The sequence below is a fragment of the Megalobrama amblycephala genome, linkage group LG1 (genome assembly GCF_018812025.1).
Source record: "Megalobrama amblycephala isolate DHTTF-2021 linkage group LG1, ASM1881202v1, whole genome shotgun sequence".
NCBI lineage: Eukaryota > Metazoa > Chordata > Actinopteri > Cypriniformes > Xenocyprididae > Megalobrama > Megalobrama amblycephala.
The window spans coordinates 60,938,877-60,965,913 of record NC_063044.1 but is presented as its reverse complement, the minus strand read 5'-3'; the positions used below and the strand labels follow the sequence as shown (position 1 = coordinate 60,965,913).

Below are 27,037 nucleotides of genomic sequence, written 5' to 3'. Positions count from 1 at the left end.
AGGCTAAATCGTGGACTTCTATCTATGACAGTGCGACTCCTGATGCTGCATATGACAATCTGATAAAGATCATTCAAGACTCCATTAAGGGCACAATTCCTGAGAAGACTGTCAAATGCAGCACTACTCTCCAGAACCCTTGGAAAAAAATCCTTCTAGTTTAAATAAAGAGAAATATATTTCTTATAAAAATAAATTAACGCAGATTATAAGAAAGAGCAAAAGAAACCATTATACAGAATTACTAAAAGCTTCACAGGGGGACTGTAGGAGGTCATGGAATGTGTTAAATGAAGTTCTCAATAGGAGACATAAACCGACTGCTCTACCTGTTCTTGATGATGTCAAAGCTGATCTTGCACATAGTTTTAATAATCATTCCACCTCTATCGGTGTAAATGTGTCAAAAAAGATAAGTCAACCCAAGGATGTTACTTTTAAACATTTTCTTACTGGTAGTTATATTCATTCATTCTTCATGACACTAACAGCCAGTACCGAACTCCTCAAGATTATTTTAAACTTGAGGAGCTCATACACTGCTGGTGTAGATGGAATATCTAGTAAGATCATGAAGGCCATTGCGAACGTCATTGTGGAGCCACTGGCTCATTGTATTAACCTTTCTTTATTTACTGATATTGTACCTAAAATGTCAAAAATTGCTAAGATAGTTCCAATTTTTAAATCGAGCGATAGAAATGATTTGAATAATTATCAGCCCATATCAATTCTACCCACTTTTTCTAAAGTAATGGAGAGTGTAGTATACAATAGACTTAGTGGCTATCTTGATAAATTGGATATTCTTGTTCCCTCTCAATACGGTTTTAGAAAAAAGAGCACAACCTGTATGGCAATATTAGACCTAATTGAACAAATTAATGACTGTATTGAAGAGGAGAAATGTGGTATTGGTATTTTTTTGGACCTATCAAAAGCCTCACGGCGTTCCAAGGAGCATCTACCTGTCGATTGTAATCATCGATAAGGGTGTGATCCAGAATGTCCCTAGCAGGAACCCAACTTCTCTCCTCCGGACCGTAACCTTCCCAGTCCACCAAGTACTGGAATCCGCGTCCCCTCCTTCTCGAGTCCAGAATACGATTAACTGAATAAGTGGGTTCCCCGTCTACGAGTCGCAACGGTGGGGGAACCGGAGTCGGCGGATTAATGTGTGAATGAAACACAGGTTTAATTTTGGACACATGGAAGGCGGGATTAATTCTCCTGTACGCTGGAGGAAGTTTGAGGCGGACTGCCACCGGACTAATGATTTTGGTAACAGGAAATGGGCCGATAAATTTAGGAGCAAGCTTATTAGAGACAGAGCGGAGAGGAATGCTCTTGGTAGAAAGCCACACTTTTTGACCCACGACGTATACGGGAGGCCTCGACCGGTGGCGATCGGTCTTAGCCTTGGTGCGCGCCCCCACCTGGAGTAGAGTCTCGCGGGCTCTATTCCAAGTGCAGTGGCACCTCTGGACAAAGGCGTGAGCGGAGGGGACCGCGACTTCGGATTCCATACTGGGAAAGATAGGTGGCTGGTAACCTAAACTACATTCGAACGGCGAGAGGCCCGTGGAAGACACTGGTAACGAATTATGTGCGTACTCAATCATAGAGAGTTGCTGGCTCCAGGAGGAAGGATTCTTGGAGACCAAACATCGCAACGTTCTTTCCAGATCTTGGTTGGCTCTCTCGGTTTGGCCATTGCTCTGAGGATGAAACCCCGAGGAAAGACTGACCGTTGCCCCCAGCAACTTACAAAATTCTTGCCAAAATTTGGACACAAATTGGGGATCCCTGTCGGAGACCACGTCCATCGGGAGGCCATGTAACCGAAAAACGTGATCTACGACAGTTACCGCTGTCTCCTTAGCAGAGGGTTATTTAGGCAAAGGGATGAAATGAGTCGCCTTCGAGAATCGGTCCACTACGGTCAAAACGACCGTGTTCCCCTGGGAGGGTGGGAGGGCGGTGACAAAATCTAGCGCAATGTGGGACCAGGGTCTCGAAGGGACAGACAGCGGTTGGAGTAACCCATCCGGGGGTCGATTGGAAGTCTTACCAGTGGCACAAACCGAGCAAGCCAAAACAAAACCGCGAACGTCACGAGCCATAGCAGGCCACCAGAACCGTTGCTTGACCAAAAAATTGGTACGATGAACCCCTGGATGACAGGCCACGTTGGAACAATGCCCCCATTTGATAACATTGGACCATAACCCCTCCAGCACAAACAACCGATTCGGTGGACACCCGGTCAGAGGCGTTACCCCTTCTAAGGCCGATTTGACCTTCGACTCGATCTCCCATGTCAGAGTGGAGACCACTAATGTCTCGGGAAGAATACACTCGGGAGTAGACGGGCGTTTGGATGGATCAAAAATACGAGACAAAGAATCGGGTTTGATGTTTTTAGAACCCGGGCGGTACGAGAGAGAAAAGTCAAAACGTCCGAAAAAAAGTGCCCACCGAGCCTGCCTGGAGTTAAGTCTTTTAGCAGATCTGATATATTCTAAGTTCTTGTGATCAGTCCAAACGATAAAAGGTACCCCCGAACCTTCCAACCAATGACGCCATTCTTCCAACGCTAACTTGACCGCCAGCAACTCTCTGTTACCAATGTCGTAATTGCGTTCGGCTAGAGATAAGCAATGAGAATAAAACGCGCAAGGGTGCATCTTATCGTCTGTGGGAGAACGCTGAGATAGAACTGCACCTACCCCCACCTCTGACGCATCGACCTCCACCACGAACTGACGTGTGGAATCAGGGGCTATCAGAATGGGAGCCGAAACAAAGCGGCCTTTCAGTTTGGAGAACGCAGCCTGGGCTGCGTCAGACCACCTGAACGCCGTTCTGGGGGAGGTCAAGGCGGTCAGAGGCGCGGCTAGTTGGCTGAAATTGCAAATAAACTGCCGGTAGAAATTGGCAAACCCCAGGAACCTCTGTAGGGCCTTACGGGAATCTGGAGCTGGCCAATCCACCACAGCCTTAACCTTGTCAGGGTCCATGCAAATTCCCTCAGACGAGACGATGTACCCTAAAAAAGAAACAGACTGTGCATGAAAATCGCATTTCTCCGCCTTGACAAAAAGCCCATTCTCTAGCAGTCATTGAAGCACTCGTCTGACATGTTGAACATGTTCCTGGAGAGACGAGGAAAAAATCAATATGTCGTCCAGGTAGACATATATGAACTGGTCAACCATATCTCTCAACACGTCATTGACAAGTGCTTGGAAGACCGCCGGGGAGTTGGACAGCCCGAAGGGCATGACCAAGTATTCAAAGTGCCCCCTAGGGGTGTTAAAGGCGGTCTTCCATTCATCCCCCTTCCTGATGCGGACCAAATGATAAGCGTTACGTAAATCCAGTTTTGTGAAAATAGATGCTCCCTGCAACCTCTCGAAAGATGAAGACATCAACGGCAAAGGGTAGGTATTCTTTACCGTGATGTTATTCAGCCCCCGGTAGTCAATACAAGGTCGCAAGGAACCATTCTTCTTCCCAACAAAAAAGAACCCCATCCCCGCTGGAGAAGAGGAATGACGGATGAACCCCGCTGCTAGAGAATCAGAAATGTATTTCTCCATGGCCTCCCTCTCAGGAACAGAAAGAGAGTATAACTTGCCTTTAGGCGGAGATTTACCGGGCAGTAAATCTATAGCACAGTCATAGGGACGATGCGGAGGGAGAGAAGCAGCACAGGACTTACTGAACACTTCCTTCAGGTCCATGTACTCCACAGGCACGTTTGACAAATCCGCTGCCTTCTCCTGTAACAAAGAAACAGAAACAGACGGACAAGCAGACACAAGACAAGACTCATGACACTGAGTGCTCCATTCCAGAATGGTGTGCTGCCGCCAGTCCACCTTGGGGTTGTGCTGGGTGAGCCAGGGGTGTCCGAGAACAATGGGTGCTAGTGGAGAGTCCATGAGAAGGAAATGAATGTGTTCAGTGTGGTTGCTGGAGGTGATCATGGTTATCTTCTCGGTGGAGAATGAAATGTCCGGGAGGTTCTGGCCGTTGAGTGCATTGACAGTAATCAGTTTAGTGAGTGGAACAGTGGATAAATGAAACCTAAGTGCAAACTGAGTGTCCATGAAATTACCTTCTTCTCCGGAATCCAGCAAGGCTTGACACTTGACAGGTGACTGAGTGATTGGCCCATCTAAGTCTTACCGGAAGGAGAGTGGATGGAGAGGACTTTTCTGCGGAGATCCCACTCGATAGTAGCCTCGTTCTTACTACCGGGCTCAACCTTTTACCGGGCACGTATTCAGGAAGTACCCGGAACCGCCGCAGTATATACAAAGTCCTTGGGACCTCCGCCTTTCTCTCTCCTCCCGGGAAAGCCGAGCTCTCCCAACCTGCATGGGCTCCGGATCGAAAGTGGGACTGACCGTGTCTCCCACGCCGACTGCCCAAACCTCCGAGCCACTAGCTCCACCGTCCGGCCGGGAGAGGCGCTCTAAACGATTGAGCCGGGAATCCACCCATAAAGCCAGTTCGATGAGGCCGTTAAGATCCGGTGGCAGGTCCAGGACATAGATCTCCTTGTGGACACGGTCAGCCAGCCCATGCAGGAAGACGTCCCACTGCGCCTCCTCGTTCCATCGGCACTCCGCCGCAAGGGTGCGAAACTCGATCGAGTATTCGGCAACTGTGCGATGACCTTGTTTTAGTTCCGTGAGTTGCCGGGCCGCTTCTTTGCCCGCGACCGCACGGTCGAAGACCCTCTTCATTTCTGCGGCGAGTGCCTGGAACGAGGAACAGCAAGGATCCCGATTCTCCCACACCGCCGTTCCCCATAAGGCTGCCTGTCCCGTGAGCAGGGTGAGCACGAATGCCACCTTGGTCTCCTCTCTCTCAAAGGTGCGAGGCTGGAGAGAGAAATGCACGGAACACAGATTAAGAAAGGCTCTGCAGAAATTCGGCTCACCCGAGTAAGGTTGGGGGACAGGCAGTCGAGGCTCTGGATGATCTCCTCGGTCCGGTGGTGAAGGGGGAACAGAGGGCGCGGGCGGCGCAGTGGGGTTGTGTAGTTGTTGTAGCTGCTGAGAGAGCTCGGACACCTGCGTCACCAGGGCTTGTACAGCACGGCCGGTGGATGAAATGCTCTCCTGCTGCTGATCCATCCGTGAAATACTGTGGTTGATGAATTCAGTCAGCGCCGCTGAACTTGCTGCATCCATGTGGGTCAGATCGTTCTGTCACGGAATAATAAGACGGATGCAAGAGCAAGTTTCAATCTCATTTATTGAGCTTCACGCCAGGAAAAACACAAGTATCAATGGGCGGGCAGCAGGAGAGTGGTGAACACAGGGACTTCGATGGACCGTGGAACAGGTGAGTTGAGATCGTGGTTTCAGGTCCGTGGTGAGTGAAGATCAGTGGAAGTCCGTGGTGAGTGAGTTCCGTGTGAAGTCCGTGGTGAGTGTAATCCAACGAGGAACAAGACACGGGAACACGAAGACACGAAGAACTCCAATCACAGGTAAGACTCACGAGGAACACGGGGAAACACGCGGGACTCCAAACAACGATCTGACAACAAGAGACGAAAGACAGGGCATTAAGTAGGCTGGGGTGATGAGAAACAGCTGCCGCTGATCAGACAATCAGCGGCGACGCCCACACGAACTGATTACGTGACAAACCACACGCACACAAGACAACAGAATGAGACAGCGGATCAGCAACCGTGACAACTATGGTATCAAAGGTCTAGCACTTGAATGGTTCAGAAGTTATCTATATGGGAGGGAACAGTATGTCCATGTCAATGATCATAACTCTACTTGTAAGCCCATAATCTTGGGGGTCCCCCAGGGCTCTATTTTAGGGCCACTCTTATTTATTTTGTATATAAATGATTTTGTAAATTCATCTACATTATTTCATAAAATCATCTTTGCAGACGATACAAATTTGATTTTAACACATAGTAATCTAATTATTTTACACGATATAGTCAATTCAGAGTTAATCATAGTTGACTCTTGGTTTAAATGTAACAAAATGTCATTAAATATAAGTAAAACAAATATTATTATATTCAATTTGAAAAAAAAAAAAAACACTGATCACTGTTTGATTAAAATGAATGACCAATTGATAAAAAGAGTGTATTCCACTAAATTCCTGGAGGTCCTCATTGATGAATCTCTTACCTTTAAATGTCATATTGATTATCATGTAAACAAACTGTCAAAGTATGTTGGTTTGTTTTATAAGTTCAGATACGTTCTTCCATTGTCTGCCCTACTTTTGTTGTAAAAAACTCTCTTTGAACCACATTTGAATTACTGTAATGTGATATGGTGCAACGCCTTCACAAGTCATCTTAAAAACCTTGCATCATTACAAAGGAAAGCCATACAGGCTCTGTCCTTGTCAGATACGAATTCTCCTACTCACCTTCTATTTTATCGCTTTGAGTTATTAAGACTCACTGAGCTGAATAAATATCATTGTAGGGACTCGTTCAACAGACGTTACCAAATGGCTTTATCAGCCAGAGGCATGATTGAACAAAGCTTCATTTGGTCCAAAAGATCCATTTCCTGACAGGAAAAACCTAGCCTTAACAGAAGTGATGACACGACTTCTTTTAACAAAGGACTCTGTCTAAAGGACTTCTTAGCTCATCAGCAATAAACTAATCAGAACCTATCACGTGGGTCTGATCACATTAAATCTATTGATTCTCTCACAAAACCCTCTTGTATGATCGGACGGAACAGGAAAACACCCATCAATGGATTTAAAGACGAATATGTCCTATCTATACCTCCTTTGTGTTGAGCAATCCATTTTGACCCGGTCACTTGTGACTCCGGTCGCTGTTCAATGACTTTATGCTTACAGACTCAATCTTGAATTTCAAATGGACCATCATTAAGAGATCATTTTAAACTATATACAGAATAATACATGCCATGATGTAATTACTAACATGTCTATTCAATGTATTCAATATGTGGGTTTTCTTCAAATGCATTATTGTAATCATTGTTTTAATTAGGTCAGTCTAGTAATATGTGTGTAAGAAGTGTGTCATGTTTGAGTTCTAAATGCAGAATTTATAATTCTCTGTAATTCTGTGTGAATGAAATATTGAAATTTGGTACCAGAGAAATATTAGGAAACTTTATGAAGTTACTGATAAACATGATTATGCTCCACGGACACCACAATCAATGGACAATAGACGGGGCGTGTCTAAGCTCCGTAGCAACGTCTCATTGGAGAAACACATCGGGGGACGGAGCTAACTTCCTCCTTTAAAACTATGCTTTCCCAATAGCTAGTTGTCAGAAATCGGTCAAAAGGTCGGTCAGAAGTCGGACTGAAGCACAGTCATTGAAGCCCAGTAGCCGAAGCACCGCTACTTTGACCACGGCGGAAAAGTAGGATCTAACAGTCGCCGACTTCATCCACGAGCCGCGCAGCTGACCATTCAACAGCCGTCACATCCAGACTCCAAAACACTCTGTGAAACATCTGACCAAAGTCTCCAAAGAAGAAAACTGCTCAGAACAGTACGTTTCACCAGCCGGTAACAACTTTAAAGCTTCCGCGCAACCCATGAAGGGCTTTCCCGAGAAGACGTCACCTGAAAGACAGCCAATCCAGAACGGGACTCCGCTGCACACGAGTCGCAGAACAACCCAATTACCTCAGCTGTCAGAGCAAACGCAGGTACAAGCAAACTTCTCTCTCTTGCTGGAAACTGGTGAAACTCCTTTAAACCTAAAGAATCAAGCCAAAGCTCTGCTTTTGTGATTTTCCTCAGGTTGCGATATTTAGTTAGTATTTGGGACTTTCTTCATAACTCATATCAACTCCGCGAATGTGTGTGTGTGTGCGTATGTATGTATGCGTGTGTTTAGCCTTAGTTTCTTGTAATCATTAGAAGTAGTCAATAAAACTTGTTTTGATTTTCACATATACGAGTTTCTTGTGCTGTGTGTCAAATTACTGCCTTAAACTTAAAAGATCAAGTTACCTCTTGCTTATAATAATATAATAATTATAATAATAATAATCATAATAAAATATTGTTACTGTTGGCAGCAGAATAATATTTTATCCAGAATTGGTAAAATACTCTAACCTCAGTTTTCGCTGGACGAATAATTGATGAAGTGTTAAATATTAATTCTGACTCATTTACAGTGAATCATTTACAGTTGATTCAATTCTTATTCCCTGTAACAATTAAATTGAGCTAATAAATGACCTAAGATCTTACATCATAATGCCTGCTTTATGTTTCAAATTGTTAATAATGTAAACTCTAGATTGTGTAACCTTGTTCCTATCTCCAGCCCCCAGCACACATATCAAACGAGAACCAAATCACTCATATCTGGAAAATATCGTCGACATGTTCGCACCAGTATGAGCGTTGTCTGTTGGGGGCCGCAGATTTGGAACGGGATTGATGATGGCCTCAAGGTGTTGCCCTCTATCTCCAACTTTAAAAGACAATTAATAAAATATTATCTATCAACCTATATTTAACATATAACTGTTCTTTTCATGGTCTACTGGGATGTATGTGTATGATTGTATGTGTATGTATATGTATTTTATGTCAGTATCGGTGTGCTTTTGTGTGTCTTTAGTTCATTCACCATCGTATGGTTATAGGTGGAAACTGTGTACATTGTCTGTTCCACAAAGTACACAGTTTCCCAAAAAAAATAAAAATAAATAAATAAATATATATATATATATATATATATATATATATATATATATATAAACTATGGGCCCCCACTTATAAGCTTTTTTTTTCTTCTTTGGGGGACCCATTTCACTGTACCAATTTTGTATTTCTGTACCCCCGCTGTATTACAGATTGTGCTGGTAGTGGTATCTGTGAATAAACTTAAACTTAACTTAACTTAAATGAATCATCTCCCTCCAGTTTACATTAATTCTAAATGACTGAACAATGGTCATCTGATGTACTGATAACCAGACCTTAGGCCTGGGACACACTAGACTATTTTCAAATCTTAACTGATTTTAAAACTGTGGGACACCACAGACATGATGACAGTTTCAACCAATTTTTAGCATTATAATCCTCTGAATGCACACACTAGATGATTTGACCAGACTGCGAGACCACACACCTGTTGATTGCCGGAACGATTTCACATTGGGCTTTTCAAATCAGATTTCAAATCTTCAAGTGTGTGGCCAGCCTTAAGTGACGCATGATCCAAAAATAACAACGTTAGCAGTGACGTGAGTACTAATCACTACACTACTGGAATTTGAGGCCATATTGAATATGAAACTGCTGGGCTATACCTCATCCATTGTTGCTGACCACTTGGTAGAGCAGTGAGAGTGCATCAAATTGCAGATAGTGTTATGAGATCTGCAGATGTGCAAGTCAAGGATACAGTCTATGCCTGACCATTAGCCTGACTTGTTACTCTTCCAGTTATCCCAGACTCCAGTGAGGATGAGAAATTCCCTCTGGTGTCTTCAGATTGAGAAGTGAGCCTTTTACAGGAGTAAATTGCACTTAATTTGGGGGCCGCTGTGCAAAAGGTCCACTTGTGAGGAGTAAGTGACAATCTAACAATCTACTGACAATCCTAAATTCACTGAGTTATGTTCCCTATTATTAGCGTTAGAGAGCTATCAGTTATGTAGTGTTGAGTGACTATGCTAGTTTATCCATGTTTAATCAACATGTTTGCTGATCTATAATTTTATTGTGAGTTATGTGGGTGTTACATACAGAAGGGGACGGAGACACAGGTAAAGTAGATGTTTGTTGAACAACCAGAGAGTGCAGGTGAGTGAATGCAGGTATATTTTGTGACAGATGATGATCATGGAGCTGATGCTTATCTTGTTTTCCCAGGGATCGTGGATGGCAGGCAGACGTGGAGCTGATGAGACACAGAGACACTCACAGGAGACACGGAGAACACTAGGAGTCATGGATAATGCTGGAGACAGGTAAGTATTCGTTAGAGGAGTCCTTGAGGTAAGCATAACAGGTAGGTATGCATTAACGAGACCAGACAGTGACTGTGTGAGTGAGAGTGTCTCTTGTAGTGCCTGTGATGATGAAGCTGATGTGTGACAGGTGTGGATGATCAGTACTCTGGTGAGGGAGTACGCTGTGATTGGGTGACTGTGGAGCCTGGTGTGTCTGTTACAGGGGGTAGTGGAATGCTGATATTGTAATGAATGGTTCAGAGTGGTGGCCACAGAGTTTCGACCATTTGGATCCACCTTGTCCCTCTGAGCCCAGGACTGTGCCTCGGCCCTTGAACCTATCAGCTTTACTGTTGCCTGTCATCCCTCCGGCTTCACCACGGTCTCTCGTCCTTTTGACTCCACTTTGGTCTCTCATCCTTCTAGCTCCTCGTGGCCTGGAGGATTTTTCTGAAGAATATTGGGCAGTTTAACTGCTCAGGACAAACAAGGGACTCATGAACAACCATCACAAAACAAAACAAACAAACAAAAACAAAAAACAGTTGTAGATCAACCAGGTAACCACAAATAGTATTAAGAATCATCTGTTCATAAACTTTTCAATGGGTTCATATTTATAAATTCATCTATTTTTATTTTTATTTTATTTTTTTTGTCTTGTGGATTATATGTAAACATCTTTTATATAAAATATCTTATTCAGGACAGTACTAAATAAAAATAATGACATGCATTTTGTATGATCCCTCTTATTTTGTTAAAATTATTAACATTTTCACAGATTCTGCAAGGGGTTCACAAACTTTCAAGCAGCACTGTATATATAAAGGGTTTGAAATTAACACCCGCCAACCCGCCAAATTTAGGTGAAAATCCACTGTGACGGGTAATGCATAACAACACACTAGCCAATTTGCTGGCTTATAATTCACAAATTATCTTCTAAGAATATGTTATGTTCTTATATACATACACTTTGCATGGCGTCGCTATCAGAGCCCTTCCCCTAAAAGAAGCCTTTTCGGTTTGCAGCATTTTTTTTTAAATACATTTACTCAGACACATTGATGCCACTTATTCATTCTTGAAGTGAACTTCTGCTTGTATTGTGATTAAGATTCACTGTTTTCAACTGCCGCCTTAAACTTGAGAACACGAGTACAGAATGACGCGACCGATGTGCGATAAGCCTGCCTGTGAAATGTCCACAGTGCAGCGCTTCCTGTCTGCTGTGCGACCATTTAAGGTTCTGCCAGAGCCCTAGAAGACAATTAAGAGGCCACTTTTTCCAACCCATTCTCATAAATGCTGCATGTCCAAGACGTTTGGGCAAAAAGCACCCTAGAGTCTTTATTGCTGAAAGCAGGTAAACTCATGGCAATTATTAGAGAAGTCACAGAGTGTCATTATTATGTTGTGTTAGTTTCATTTTCATGGACTTTTAATTTGCATTTCCTCAGTTAACTGTTTCCTTTGTTATAATTTCTAGCCATTATCTGTTGTAATTGTAATTAATTTAACAAGCGCAACTGTCTTCATTTAGTTCGTAATATCTTTGTATTTAAGTCCCTCATTTTGCTTCAGTCATTGTCCAGTATTGTTTCTGTTAAGTTTGATGCATGCTGTCTTGTTTTGTTTGGAAGCTACCTTATTTAATAAATATCTGTTTTTTCATGCGAATCTAACCTTCTTCATCTTTATTCAGAATACTGGACCTCGGAAACAAGAATGGATTATGCTGCTGCTTTTAATATACAGTATCAGTATCTTAGATCCATGCATTGTCTGTGTTTTTAATGTTCATCAAACAAGAAAGGCAAAAGAAAATTATCCCTCACTTCTGTTGACTGAATAACTTTTGTAACTTTAATAAGTATTCATTAATAAAGATGTTTAATTTACAGTGAAGGCTATGCAGTGTTATATTACATTTCCTTACTTTATTTAATTCCTGTATCTGAACACTACTGTTAGACCTACCTGAAAAACCTGAAAAGGACGGTTCATTTTATTTGTATCATTTGGATAATAATTTTATTACTGACTGTTTACTTGTCTTTAATAATGTTTTACATTTATATCAATTAGGCTTGTGGTTTTAGATGTGGTCTTGAAATTGAAATAGAGAATTTTAAATCTTCACTGGTATCTAAAATGTTGGTGTCATTACTGCTTGTTTTGGCAAAAACAGTTTCATGGCCAGAAAAAAAATTTATGGCTAGAAAATTTTCTTAAGTCACTGTCTATGCACAAGGGGAAACCTAGGAGGAACAATTTTACTGTAACATCATGTAAACAATTGCAGTGAATTCTGAACAGCAGAAAACAGCAAACAAATATTGTATAATGCGTGTCGATAGTGTTTTATGAGTGACACAGTGTGTTTGTTGGGTGAATATTTTGCTAGTGTTCTTGAAAAATGACTTGATTTGTGAAATTATGTGTTTTGGTAGTTTTAGTGCATTTTGAATATGAAATTAATCGCTGTGAAGCTAAAAAGTTGGTTTGGTGTACTGGGTGAATAAGACACTACAAATTCTGTAGTGTTACAGTGATGCATAAATGGCAGCAAGGTTTCTTTATGAAATAGCAGACATGATAGCATAGTAATTTTTGAAAAAGCTCCAAATCAACTTAAAGGTTTGGATGCAGTGAGAAATTCACACAGACAAAACTAAAAAAATAATGAGTCAAACAAACTCTCTTTGTTTGAAAGACCATTTAATACTGTAGTAAAAAAATTGAATGATTTGGCCATAACTCATCCTTGATATTTTAACATAGGTAATTTCATGTGTATTCAGGATTGGGTTTGGATTGTGTAGAGTGCACTACCCCCGCTGCCCCCGCTACCCCCGCTTTACATTTCAATACACTAGGTTTCAAAAGGGCCAGTTTATCACTGGTGAGGTACAGACAAACAAGCTCACCAACTACCAATACTGTTACCAATGTAGAAGAACCTGTGGAACTTCTCAAATAAACAAGAGAAGGTGCTGGGATTTACCCAAATTAAATTAAAACAATTTTTACCACCGCTAGGACACATTTATTTCAGCTTCACAACAGTTAATCTCAAATTCAAAATGCACTAAAACTACTAAAATACTTAATTTATGTGTCAAATCATGTCATTCTTCACAAGACTAGAAAAGGTTTCCCCCAACAAACACACTTTGTCACTTTTTCAAAAAACAGGAGCATTACACAATGTTTTCTTTTGTAAAATTTCTTTACAAAACAAGATTGACACTTTTTACTGTTTATAATTCACTGCAGTTTGTTACATGACAAATAACGTTTTGTCATGTAACATACAATTCATTTCTCACTTAGACACAAACATCACCAAAGCTTTATGTTCTATACAGGCCAATTTACACATGCTTACATACTCTTTACAAAACTGTTCAACATAAGTTCAAGACCTAACACAACACAAAAACGAGTAAGACTGAAATTTGCTACATTTCTACAGTAACACCATATTGATTTATATTCTGAATCTAAAAAACAACAAATACAATCAAAATAATTACATGTAAGCTGAACATCTACACAAGTGTTAGTCTTTGTTTCATCACCATCTAATTTAACATGGATTATGTAACATAAACTACTGTGAATTATAAACAGTAGATAATGTTATTTTTGTTTTGTAAAGAAGTACAAAAGAAAACGTTGTGTAAAGCTCCTGTTTTGTTGTTGTTGTTTTGTTTTATGAGTGACAAAGTGTGTTTGTTGGGGGGAACTTTTGCTAGTCTTGTGAAGAATTGAGACATAAATTAAGTGTTTTTGGTAGTTTCAGTGCATTTTGAATGTGAAATTAACTTCTGTGAAGCTGAAAGCTGGTTAGGTAATTTTTCAAAACTCTTCACTCAGTTATCCTAAACAGAAATGCATCCTAGCAGTGGTAAAACTGTTTTTTAATTTAATTTGGGTAAATCCCAGAATCTTCTCTAGTTTATTTGTGAGGTTCCACAGATTCTTAGACATTGGTAACAGTATTTGTAGTTAGTAAGCTCTTTTGGCCTGTACCTCACCTGCGACAAAACTGGTCTTTGAAGCCTATTGAAATGTAGATTGTCAGTGGGGGTTGGTGCCGCAAGCTCAATTCTAAATACACACGAAATTACCTATGTTTAGAATATCAAGGATAATAATGAGTTGTGGCCAAATCATTCAATCTTTAGACCACGGTTTTAAATTATATCTTAAACAAAAAGAGTTTAACTCATTAAGTTTTTAGTTTCTCACTGCATATTATCATTCTGTGTCTTTAGTCACTCAGGATGGTGGTGTGAACGATCCTATAGAGGCAGTGATACTTTGACCATCTACATTTACAGCTGCTATTACAGTTTTTTTCAATCACTATAGGACACATTTCATAATTATTCGCACAGTTATTTTTTAGACAAAAATTTGCAACATTTCTACAGTAGTATCATATTGAAATATATTCCAAATCTAAAAAAAATTAAATACTATCAAAACAATTAGGTGTAGCTGAACAGTTACATGTCAGTCTTTCATCATTTTCATCATCTATACAAAAGGGGAAACTTAATAAAACTTAATAAAGAAATAATTTTGTACACTAATGTAAACATGAACATTGTAACAAATTGCAGTGAATTTTGAACAGCAAAACAAACAACAACAACAAAAAAAGACATGATTTGAGACATAATTGAAGTGTTTTGGTGGTTTTAGTGCATTCTGAATGTGAAATTAACTGCTGTGAAGCTGAAAGCTGGTTTGGAGAACTGAGTGAAGAGTTTTGAAAAAGTGAGGAGTTCCTCTGAAAGGCTCGCACGAGACTGAACGGAACGCGGGAAATGAAGTATACCCCGGGCCTTAACCGCTCTAAATTGTAATGGACTGGAGCTCACGTTCACATCGGGAACACGGGAGCACTGCGATGCGACCGCAAAAGGCACTTTCACTTTCACGATCAAAGTGCACGCCAATGATAAGCATTGTAAATTAAGTATTACAGTATACACATACCAATTAAACGCACAGATCTCCTCTCGTGCGTCCTCCACTGGATGAGGCAATATCACTTTCGTTTCTATTTCAGATATCTCTTTTATAGATGCCATCAATGCTTTTGCCTTTCAAGATGTAATTACCGAAATCAAAACAGTCCATAAACTATAAATCCTCACGAAAACTTCAGTCAAGCCAGCTTGTGCGTCAACCTGAGAGATCAGCCTCCTTACCTTAAAGTGTCAAATTTCTCAGTTTCTGAATGGACGGTTTGGCTTGATTGACAAACGCTAACGTTCGGGCATGATTTATATACCATCAACCTGTCCTAAAACGTTAGCACGCTGTGATCGATGGTTTGGAGATTGTGTGTTTCTCCGTTCGAGAGCGCATTTCCTGTTCGCATCCACGACAAAACAGCTGATTATTTACGAACGGAAGCTCACAGAAACGTGAAAATGGTCTCATTTGAAAGAAAATATCCTAAGCTAAAAGATGATATATGACTAATTGAAGCAGCCCTTATCAAAAGTGCGGGGGTCGACTTCTATCTTTTCAAAACTGCGGGGGTCCTGACCCCCCTGTCCCCCGTGCCAACGGCGCCCCTGCACATACCACTTAGAATTAAGGCCAAAAAGTTCTATCTTGGTCTCATCAGACCAGAGAATCTTATTTCTCACCATCTTAGCAAACTCCATGCAGTCTTTCATGTGTCTTGCACTGAGGAGAGGCTTCCGTCGGGCCACTCTGCCATAAAGCCCCGACTGGTGGAGGGCTGCAGTGATGGTTGACTTTCTACAACTTTCTCCCATCTCCCGACTGCATCTCTGGAGCTCAGCCACAGTGATCTTTGGGTTCTTCTTTACCTCTCTCACCAAGGCTCTTCTCCCCTGATAGCTCAGTTTGGCTGGATGGCCAGCTCTAGGAAGGGTTCTGGTCGTCCCAAACGTCTTCCATTTAGGGATTATGGAGGCCACTGTGCTTTTAGGAACCTTAAGTGCAGCAGAATTTTTTTTGTAACCTTGGCCAGATCTGTGCCTTGCCACAATTCTGTCTCTGAGTTCCTCAGGCAGTTCCTTTGACCTCATGATTCTCATTTGCTCTGACATGCACTGTGAGCTGTAAGGTCTTATATAGACAGGTGTGTGGCTTTCCTAATCAAGTCCAATCAGTATAATCAAACACAGCTGGACTCAAATGAAGGTGTAGAACCATCTCAAGGATGATCAGAAGAAATGGACAGCACCTGAGTTAAATATATGAGTGTCACAGCAAAGGGTCTGAATACTTAGGACCGTGTGATATTTCAGTTTTTCTTTTTTAATAAATCTGCAAAAATGTCAACAATTCTGTGTTTTTCTGTCAATATGGGGTGCTGTGTGTACATTAATGAGGAAAAAAAATGATTTTAGCAAATGGCTGCAATATAACAAAGAGTGAAAAATTTAAGGGGGTCTGAATACTTTCCGTACCCACTGTACATAATATACTAACACATATCCATACTCCGACATTTTGACATCTGCGTGTGTGTATTTGACTACTCTGGTCTTACCCATCACAGCTGAAATCTACCCACATTTGGCGGGTTAGTGGGTGTTATTGTCAAGCCTTGTCCTAGCAATTGTTAAAAAAAAAACTATAATGAGTCACAGACACATATCTATTCTAATTTAATTGTAATATAACATTCTAATCTTGTCAGTTAATGGATAATGATTGGGTAACAAGCATCACCTGTCAGTGGGGGTGGGGGGGCATGCAAAATAAACATCCATACTTCATATATTTCAATTAAGTCAAAATAATATTTTGAGATCTGACCTCCAAAATCTTTACAGTGTGTTTGTGATGGTAAGAAATGGCAAATCAGCCAAACAGGTGTCGCAGTTTACCATCTAACAGGGGACTCTGACAGTCATTTTGAGATTCACAGAATCACTATTCACTGTATAAAGTGGTAATATTTTTGAACAAAATTTAAAAAGTTAATTTAGATGTTACCATTTCTAAAGTTAAAGTGTAAATGATAGTTAAGCAGCAGCAGCATGTACATGTTGTAGTAATTTCACTACACAAAAGGACAATGGTACCCTGTTGGATGGTAAAGTGCTACACCTGTTTAGTTGCCTTTATATATAACAATAGTTCATATCTCTGAATATAATAGCAATGTTCATAACAACACTAATACACCAGTTCTTGTCATAAATATATGCAGTATGTGATACAATATTTTTTTATTCAATTTAAATTATATTTAAATATATTTAAAAACTGAAAATTATATAACCAATATATATATATATATATATATATATATATATATATATATATATATATATATATATATATATATATATATATATATATCTGTGATATTTCAATATATTGTACAGCCTTAATTTTCAATGAAGCAAGTCAAAATATAAAATTGACATTTGGGGTCAGATTTACTAACGGTTTGCAACAGCACAAATCCACTTTCAGGATTTACTAAAGACGGTGAAAAATTAGCTCTGAAAAGGCGTGGACACAGATATTTTTGCAGCTGACCTTTTTGCATATGCATTTGTTGGAGTTTACCTTTTAAATGTAAAAGTCTTAAACCAGATGCTAATTTGCGCTTCTCTTGGTAGATTGCGTTGGTCATTATGGAAGTGATCCGGCTGCGTCAGTGTGTTCTTTAATTTGTGCTTCGTCAGTAGATCACACGCTGAAATTTCCACTACCATCAGCGCTTTTATGATTTTGAGCTCTCACACTAATTTTCCCTTTTTAGTAAATCTGGCCCTATATCTCCAAAGTCTTTACAGTGTGTTTGTGATGGTAAGAAATGGCAAAGCAACTAAACAGGTGTCATACTTTACCATCTTACAGGAGACCGAAAACATTTTGTTTAACAAAATCACTATTCACTGTATAAAATGGTGACCTGCAATTGTTACCTTTAAAGAGCTATTTCTGCTTGATTTAACCCATAAAACTTTTTCTGGGGTAAAAATTAATGTATTTAAGTTGTCATTCAACTTCATATTTAAGGTTTAGTAAGGTTTAATTATTGACTTCAACAAAATTAGTTAATTTGCCATTACAATAACAGATTATCACAATATGTTACCTTTTTATTCCATGCCCATTTCCACTCAAGTTAAATGGTAAAGTTAAACAGCAGCAAAATGTGCATGTAATAGTGATTTCATTACATAATTGAACTGTGGTCCCCTGTTAGATGGTAAAGTGTGAAACCTGTTTGGTTGCCTTTACATTTAGCAATGTTTCATATCTCTGAATGTAATAGCAATGTTCATAATAAAACTAAAACACCAGATATTGCCATAAAAATACAATTTAGAAAGATTTTAAAGGTCAAAACTCAGTTTTATGTTGATTGTTGCATTGAAAATCTTCAGTTGGTTCAGCTAAAGTGTCAGTGTTAAAAGACATTTAGTTCACATAATTTAATTGAGATAACTGACAATTTTGCAGTGATGCAGCAAGTCAACATAAAATTTTGAGATCTGACCTCCAAAACATTTACAGTGTGTTTGTGATAGTAAGAAATGGCAAAGCAACCAAACAGATGTCACAATTTACCATCAAACAGGGGACCAAAGGCATTTTGTTTAATCAAATCAAAAACTCGCTGTATAAAGTGATGACCTGCAATTGTTACCTTAAAGAGCTATTTCTGCTTGATTTAACCCATAAAACTTTTTCTGGGGTAAAAATGTATGTATTTAGGTTGGTTTAGTAAGGTTTAATTATTGACTTCAACAAAATTAGTTAATTTGCCATTACAATAACAGGTTACCACAATATGTTGCCTTTTTTTTTTTTTTTTTTATTCCATGCCCATTTCCAATCAAGTTAAATGGTAAAGGTAAACAGCAGCAAAATGTGCATGTAATAGTTATTTCATTACACAAAAGAACAGTGGTCCCCTGTTAGATGGTAAAGTGTGACACCTGTTTGGTTGCCTTTACTTTTAGCAATGTTTCATATCTCTGAATGTAATAGCAATGTTCATAATAAAAACTAAAACACCAGATATTGCTATAAAAATACAATTTAGAAAGATTTTAAAGGTTAAAACTCAGTTTTATGTTGATTGTTGCATTGAAAATATTTAATTGTTTTAGCTAAAGTGCCAGTGTTAAAAGACATTCAGTTCAAATGATTTAATTGATATAACTGACAACTCAGCAATGCATCAAGTCAACAAAAAATTTTGAGATCTGACCTGGAAAATATTTACAGTGTGTTTTGTGATGGTAAGAAATAGCAAAACAACCAAACAGATTACGCAATTTGCCATCTAACAGGGGACCAAAAGCATTTTATTTAATTGAATCAATATTCACTGTATAAACTGGTATTACTTCAAAGAGCTATTTCTGCTTGATTTAACCCATACAACTTTGTTTTGTTGTTATAAATTAAAGTATTTAGGTTGGTTCAGTAAGGTTTAATAATTGACTTGAACAAAATTAGCTAATTCACCATTATAATAACAGGTTACCATAATAGGTTACCATTTTTTTATTCACCATTCCATGCCCATTTTCACACAAGTTAAAGTGTACAAGGTGAAGTTAAGCAGCAGCAAAATGTGCATGTTATATTGATTTCATTACACAAAAGGACACTGGTCCCCTGTTAGATGGTAAAGTGACACCTGCTTGGTTGCCTTTATATTTAGCAATATTTCCTATTCTGACTATCTCTGAATGTAATAGCAATGTTCATAATGTTCATCGCAGTAGAAAGATTTTAAAGGACAAAACTCAGTTTTATGTTGATTCCTGCATTGAAAATCTTCAGTTGGTTCAGCTAAAGTGTCAGTTAAGTTCACATAATTTAATTGAGATAACTGACAATTTGGCAGCAATGCAGTGAGTTAACATTAAATTTTGAGATTTGAGTGTGTTTGTGATGGTAAGAAATGGCAAAGCAACCAAACAGATGTCGCAATTTACCATCAAACAGGGGACCAAATGCATGTTGTTTAATCAAATCAAATTTCACTGTATAAAGTGATGACCTGCAATTGTTACCTTAAAGAGCTATTTCTGCTTGATTTAACCCATAAAACCTAGTTTTGTTGAAATTGGTAGGTTGGTTCAGTGATGTTAAATAATATTTATACCTTTATATTTAGCACTATTTTGTATTCTGTATATCTTTGAATGTAGCAGCAATGTTCATAAAACACTAAAACACCTATTCTTGTTATTAAAATACACTATAAAAAGATTTTTAAGGTCAAAATGAATGAAAATGAAGAACTGGCAAAGCAACCAGATCATTTCACACCATCTAACAGGGGACCAGTATGCATTTGTTTAATATAATCACTAACCTGATAAAATGGTGATCTGCAATTGTTACCTTATACCTGTTTCTGCTAGATTTAAACTTTTGAACTTAGTTATTGCCATAAAAAAATACACTGTAATAAGATTTTCTTTTTTTTTCTTTTTTAGATCAAAATTAATTTTTATGTTGATTGTTTCATTGAAAATCTTTGGTTGGTTTAAGAAATGAAGTGCCAGTGCTCAGTTCACATAATTTAATTGAGCCAACTGAGGATTTTTTAATGCAGCAAGTTTTGAAGTTTTTGGCTCAACAGTGGAAACATGGCTAGTGATCATATACTGTATGAAGCCACAACAGAGAATACATTTCTTAAAGAAAATACTCTTCTGTAATGTCCAAAACATTAGCTTTTGAACTGTTGCCATCTGACTGACTGTATTTTTTCCCCCGTTGTATTTAAAACTGATTCAAATGGTTTTTCCTCAAGCAATTCAACGTTTAAAATTTTTAATAACCGATGGTTTGGTCATTCTTTTTTTTATTTGTATATTGTGTATGTTTATGCCTACTGTGATCCCTTATGCCTGTGTGAACATTACATAATTATATAAAGTTACATAATGACTTCACTGCCAGTTCACTGTTCACACACACAGCTCCATTGCAGGCTATGGAGGTCCCCTCTTGGATAGGTAGACATCGGTCAGAGGTTGCAGGTCCCCTCTTGGCATATTTAAAAAAAATAAATAAATAAATGCTTATTTGAAGTTATATTATGAAAAAAGACCTTAAAATAAAATTGTGTATGTCATTTTTGTTTCTTCAAAATGACCAGAAACACTGGTCCCGTCTTGGCGAGTGTAAAGTGATAGTCCCCTGTTAGTAATATAGGCGTGTATGTGTGTGTGTGTGTGTGTGTGTGTGTGTGTGTGTGTGTTTGTGTTTATGTGTGTGTATGTGTGTGCGTGTATGAGATAGAGCGTTCGTTCCACCTTGTGTTTATGGTCAATGACTGGACCTTTATTTACATTTAAAAATGTTCAGATTTAGACCAGTTTTGTTGTTTGCCAATTTCTATAAAAATGCTCTCTGTTGCAGTCACACACATGTGTGTGTTTGTGTATGTGTGTGTGTGTGTGTGTGTGTATGAGATAGAAAGTTTGTTCCACTTTGTGTTTATGGCTAGGACCAGATTTTGGCTAGGACCAGACCAAATTTTCTTATTTATTTATTTATTTATTTGACAAATAAAATGAAAAAAAATGTAAATTTTTTAATTTCCCCATTCATTTTCAATGTGGGGTCAATCTGACCCTGAGGGACTTTAATGGTGATTTTTTTTTTTTTTTTTTTTTTTTTTTTTTTTTTTACACACCTTTAGAACAATCAACAATCAAGCCCAGATTTTTTTGTGCATGTTTAGATAGATTATTTAGGAAAAGTCACAGAGTCTCATGCCTCTGAAATGAAGGGGACACATTTTAAAAACGAAGGAAACTGTCAGCGGGGTTTACAGAGCCTGTGAAGTTGATATTACAGTACACCATTCCATAAAAAAATAAGCAACAGACAACAGTAGACATGCTTTTCATCTGCAATGCAATATCAAGTTTTGTTTAATCATTAAAGGTGCAATAAGTGATTTCAATGGAATATTACTCAGAAAATTGCCTGACAGATATTAGTGAATTAGGTGATAATATAAATGCAAGCAAACAAACAAAACAACCAGTACTTTACTAATGTCAGGGTACAAATTACACTCATATTTTTGCATCTGTGTATAGTTATTTTAATTATTTTAATTATTTTGATGTATCTATAAATACATTAATTGCATTTTTTTTAAATCTCTAAATATACTATGCATTTTTCTATAAGATACAGTATCATACATCTTTAATCCCTCAAACAATGGCTCTTTTTTATTAAGAACATTTTCAAACATGATCCATTCATTTTTTTAAAGCAAAGACCTTTGAATTGCTTATAAATTTCAGAAATGTTTGTCTTAGTTCTTTTGTTCTCCATCCGTAGATTATTGGGTTAAAACAACTAGGAAAAAATGAGTATATGATACTTATAAATATACGATTATTGGAAGAAATGTTATTTTTTATTCTGTATGACAAAAATGCAATCAAAGCAGATATCAAACTAATTGACAGGATAATTAAGTGAGTAATGCAGGTGTTTAAGGCCTTCACGTGAGCTTTACCTGATTTCAACACAGAGGTAAAAATCACAACATAAGAAACAGTAACAAGAACAAAATCTGCTGCTACTATAAGGAAAGCAGACAAAAGTCCTACAATATTATTAATTGATATATCACCACATGCTAACTGAACCAATGCCATGTGCTCACAAAAACAGTGATCAATCACATGTGTCACACAAAATGACAATTTCCCAGCCAGAAAGACCATAGTGACTATCAGGAGTCCATTTCTGATTGCTGGTGCAAAAACAAATTTTAGAAAGTTAGTGATTTCCATGTATTTTTTTTTTCTCTGCAGTGCGAAGCAAAAATCATACTGCTAATGCCATTTAAATGAAAATTAAATGCAAATACATTCACCAACCAGGAAAATTCAATGATTATCCAATTACTTTGATGAATAGAAACTTTTTTTCCAGATAAGATGTCTTGTCTTACTTGTTAGAGTCTAATGAAAGCTATACACATATCATGGTCTCTAAATACACAGTGTCACTTTCCCATGAGTCTGTGTGCTGCTCCCATAGAGGAACAGAGTGCTGTATTATAGAACTGCAGTTTGTAATGGTACTTGTTTTCTAAGCTCTAGTATTTTTATGACCAACAATCAAAATTCATCACAGATACAATGCATACCTTATAAAAGAAAGCATGTAACCTAAGACATGCATTTAATGACTTATTGTCACTGTTGTAATTTTCCAAGAAATACTGATAGGATTACTTAACAAGAAACTGTATACAGCAGCACATTTGGTAAATATGACCAAAACGTCTCGCGTTACTAATGTAACGTAGATTCCCTGAGAAGAGGAACAAGACGCTATGGGGACCGCCTCAGAGTGACCGGTGTCTAAAGCATGTGTCTAAATGCAACAATTGCATTGACCGGCGACAGTCTATGATGTCACCAGTGTGACCATAAGTATAAAAGAGCGCCTGAGGACCATGTCATACACTTCTTCATCTGAAGGAGATGTGGCGAGATCCCAGTAGTATGGCAATGAGATGCAGTGTTTAATTCCTCTTTTCAGGGAAAATCAGTTACATTTGTAACCTGAGACATTCCCTTACGAATGGGAACTCGAACTGTGTCTGAACAAGGCGCTATGGATTTATAGCTCTGATAAATCATGTTTTGTCAAGTCAAAATTGTGATGTATGATCATATTTCTATTGATGTCTGGAAAAGTTCAGCCCAGTCCTGGGCCTGTTTACCTTCCCCATCAGGGGAAGCCAGCCAGTAACGTCTGGATCTGCACAGGTGAATCAACAAACTAGGTAAGCAAGAACAACAGCGAAAAATGGCAGATGGAGCAATAATAACTGACATGATCCATGATAGCATGATATTTTTAGTGATATTTGTAAATTGTCTTTCTAAATTTTTCGTTAGCATGTTGCTAATGTACTGTTAAATGTGGTTAAAGTTACCATCGTTTCTTACTGTATTCACAGAGACAAGAGCCGTCGCTATTTTCAATTTTAAACACTTGCAGTCTGTATAATTCATAAACACAACTTCATTCTTTATAAATCTCTCCAACAGTGTAGCATTAGCCGTTAGCCACAGAGCACAGCCTCAAACTCATAGAGAATCAAATATAAACATCAAAATAAATACTTTACTCACATAATTCGAAGCATGCATACAGCATGCATGACGAACATCTTGTAAAGATCCATTTTAGGGTTATATTAGCTGTGTGAACTTTGTAAATGTGCTTTAATATAATCGAGAGCTCGTGTGGCAGGGAGCACGCGACTTAAAGGGGCAGCGCGCTGAAAAAATCAGTGCATAGTTAAAGATGCCCCAAAATAGGCAGTTAAAAAAATTTATTTAAAAAAATCTATGGGGTATTTTGAGCTGAAACTTCACAGACACATTCAGGGGACACCTTAGACTTATATTACATCTTGTGAAAAAGCATTCTTGGGCACCTTTAAGAAATCTACAATTGATGACCATCTGCCTCAAATATATTTGAAAGCATCCTTTAAGGATATTCTACATGGCTTTTAATGATTCTGAATTTATCCTTATGGGTTATTTAATTTGGGATTGGCTTTCAGGTTTTCAGGATTTTGTCCAACTCAATGCACCAACAAGGCCAAACCTCAAAGTACAAAATAAATCTACTTTGCTTGATTTAATTATGACAAACACATCTCATAAATATACTTCAACTGGCATATTTTGCAATCTTTCAAAAACTGTTTGAAGAGTAGGCTTTTTCAGTATGATCTGAGCAATAGTGATCATGGCAGAGTTACTTTTGGCTATAATAAAACTAGAGTCACAAAATTTCATCCAACAACTGTATTTTAAAGTATTTAACCCCTTGCAATATAAATAATAATAATTAAAAAAAAAAAAAACATGAGACCAACACCCTTCTTATAGAGGTACAGGATACAAAGATATCACAAAGATGAAGGAGCACACAATGGTTAATGTCCATATTAAGAATCAAGTCTTCATTCCAGAACAATCATCAATGAATATCACAAGAATAATCAGTCCAAATGAGTACAAAACACCTTCCTTACCATCATATCCTATAATAAAGCCCAGTTTGCCTTTAAAAAAAACCCTCACCTGTTGTCTTTCACTCATAATTAGGGTTGTTTTTAGAGTTTCTGCACCCCTAACTCCTTCAGATTATTTTCCATTATCTCTATCCGTGTCTGCTATTTTCTACAATGTAGAATTACATGCTCCACTGATTCCTCTTCCTGACACACCTCACACAGACCCGTCTGATGTTTCCCTACCATTTTTAATGTTTTATTTAGAGCACAATGTCCCAGCCTTAAAACAATACAATTTCCTCTTTCCTGTTTCCACTTCCTACCTTATTTACTTTGATACTCTTTTGAATATGGTATACAGTAGATGTCTCCCTTTCCCCTCTTTATCCCACATTTCTTGCCACTTTTGTTTAATTTTTTTCCCAGATTATGCACTTCACTTCTGCTTTACTGATTCTTATTTGCATTTCCTTCTTCAATGCCTTCTTTGCCACCTTGTCCACTTTTTCATTACCCTTCATTCCACTGCAGTGCGCTGGGACACATGGGCTGCGTCCGAAAACTCGAAAATGCTGCCTTCTGAGAACACATTTCAAGGTAGGAAGGCATCAAGGCACGTCCGAATCCAATGTTAGCTTCACTCCGTCTCATGAGACACCTTCCTCAGATCGATTTTTGAAGGAAGCATAGATGTATCCTTAGCTGCCTTTGATATCCCACAATCCTGTGCTTTCCATTCTGTGACAGTTGAGCTAGAAAAATAAAGATGGCGTCTGAAAGTTGCGTTTGCTGCTCAGTTTGTGTATAAATGTACGATTTTGACCAACATATTTCAATTTTGATATAATTTCTATCGAGAAATTACCACTGTAATAATTAAATATTTGTTTAGTTCTCACCAAAGCTCACACTATATTGCTGTAGATCATTAAACCGTTACGATGCCTCAGAAGTCTGTCCGAAATCAATTTTGTGAGGTGCCTTCATGCACAAACGCTGCCATACAAGTCTTTCTCTTATAAGACAGCGAGGCAGCAAGACAGCTACCTAGGTTTTTGGACGCAGCCATGAAAACATGCTACAATTCTTCTTCTTCTTATGTATTTAATGGCGGTTGGCAAACCAGCTTTGGTGCATTTCTGCCACCTGTTGGGGTGGAGTGTACAAGGGAAAGAAAAGGGGGGAAAAAATAAATAAACAAAAATTTTAATCACTTTTGAATTATTGTTCAGCAAGTTCATTAATGTTAATCTTTTTATTCCTACAACCTTATCCTTATATGATTGAGATCTTTCTTCATTAAAACCAGCACATTAAAAAAAACAAAAAACATGTTTGACTGTTTCTGGAATTCCACATTTGTTGCACAATCCTGTATGTTGTATACCAATTTTAAAAAGTGATTGACTTAAAGCTGTGTGTTCAATACGAAGTCAAGAAATTATTGTGTCATGTCTTTTGCCACAAAATTTTCTAACATTTCCTACTTCTTTATTTCAAATAAGTGTCTTCCCTTTCCTTCCTGTGTTCACAACTCTTGCCATCTATTCTTAACTATCTTTTTAACTAAGCTCTTCATTTCAACTTTCCCCAGGGTGACATTAATATTTATTCTTGAATACTTTAAAGCCAACTCATCTGCCAGTGATGTATTCTGAACAGGGTCTGAAGAGTTTCTACAAGAATATCCTGTCTTGAGTCAGATCTTCCCGTTTTTTTAGACTCGCAAGGCTTGTTAAAGAATCAGAACAAATCACAACTTGAGTCAAATGTACTTCTTCCACTCATTGAAGGGCCAACTGAATAGCAATCAATTCTGATGAGTAAACAGATAATAAATTAGATGTTCTTTTACCTATTTTAAAGTCCAGCTGTGGAATTACTACTTCAGCAGCTGTAAGCCCAGATTCAGGATCTTCTGAGCCATCAGTATATATTTAAGTACAAAACTGATACTATTAATCTATATATTGTTTCACC

At 38.3% G+C, this 27,037-nt stretch overlaps 2 protein-coding genes across 2 annotated transcripts; both read right to left on the bottom strand.

The window, feature by feature from the left end:
- Positions 1-881: 881 nt before the first annotated feature.
- LOC125271718 lies at positions 882-2,226 on the bottom strand. The gene is made up of 2 exons (XM_048195944.1): positions 1,632-2,226; positions 882-1,400 (listed from the first exon to the last, which is right to left on the bottom strand). Exons 1-2 carry the CDS (start codon positions 1,824-1,826, stop codon positions 882-884), a joined length of 714 nt encoding a protein of 237 aa, XP_048051901.1. The 5' UTR covers positions 1,827-2,226.
- Positions 2,227-21,259: 19,033 nt separating this feature from the next.
- Positions 21,260-25,303, bottom strand: LOC125271593 (putative olfactory receptor 52P1). Its single transcript, XM_048195727.1, has 2 exons — positions 25,241-25,303; positions 21,260-22,817 (listed from the first exon to the last, which is right to left on the bottom strand). The coding sequence occupies exons 1-2, from the start codon at positions 25,301-25,303 to the stop codon at positions 22,260-22,262; spliced, it is 621 nt and encodes a 206-aa protein (XP_048051684.1). The 3' UTR covers positions 21,260-22,259.
- Between the last annotated feature and the right edge of the window lie 1,734 nt (positions 25,304-27,037).

Coding starts and splice junctions, on each gene's coding strand:
- LOC125271718 (XM_048195944.1), bottom strand. CDS start 1,826: ATGGACGTGGTCTCCGACAGGGATCCCCAATTTGTGTCCAAATTTTGG. Junction 1,401..1,631: donor ATCCTTCCTCCTGGAGCCAG/CAACTCTCTATG, acceptor ACCGATCGCCAC/CGGTCGAGGCCTCCCGTATA.
- LOC125271593 (XM_048195727.1), bottom strand. CDS start 25,303: ATGGTAGGGAAACATCAGACGGGTCTGTGTGAGGTGTGTCAGGAAGAG. Junction 22,818..25,240: donor AAGAGGAATCAGTGGAGCAT/GTAATTCTACAT, acceptor TTCGCACTGCAG/AGAAAAAAAAAATACATGGA.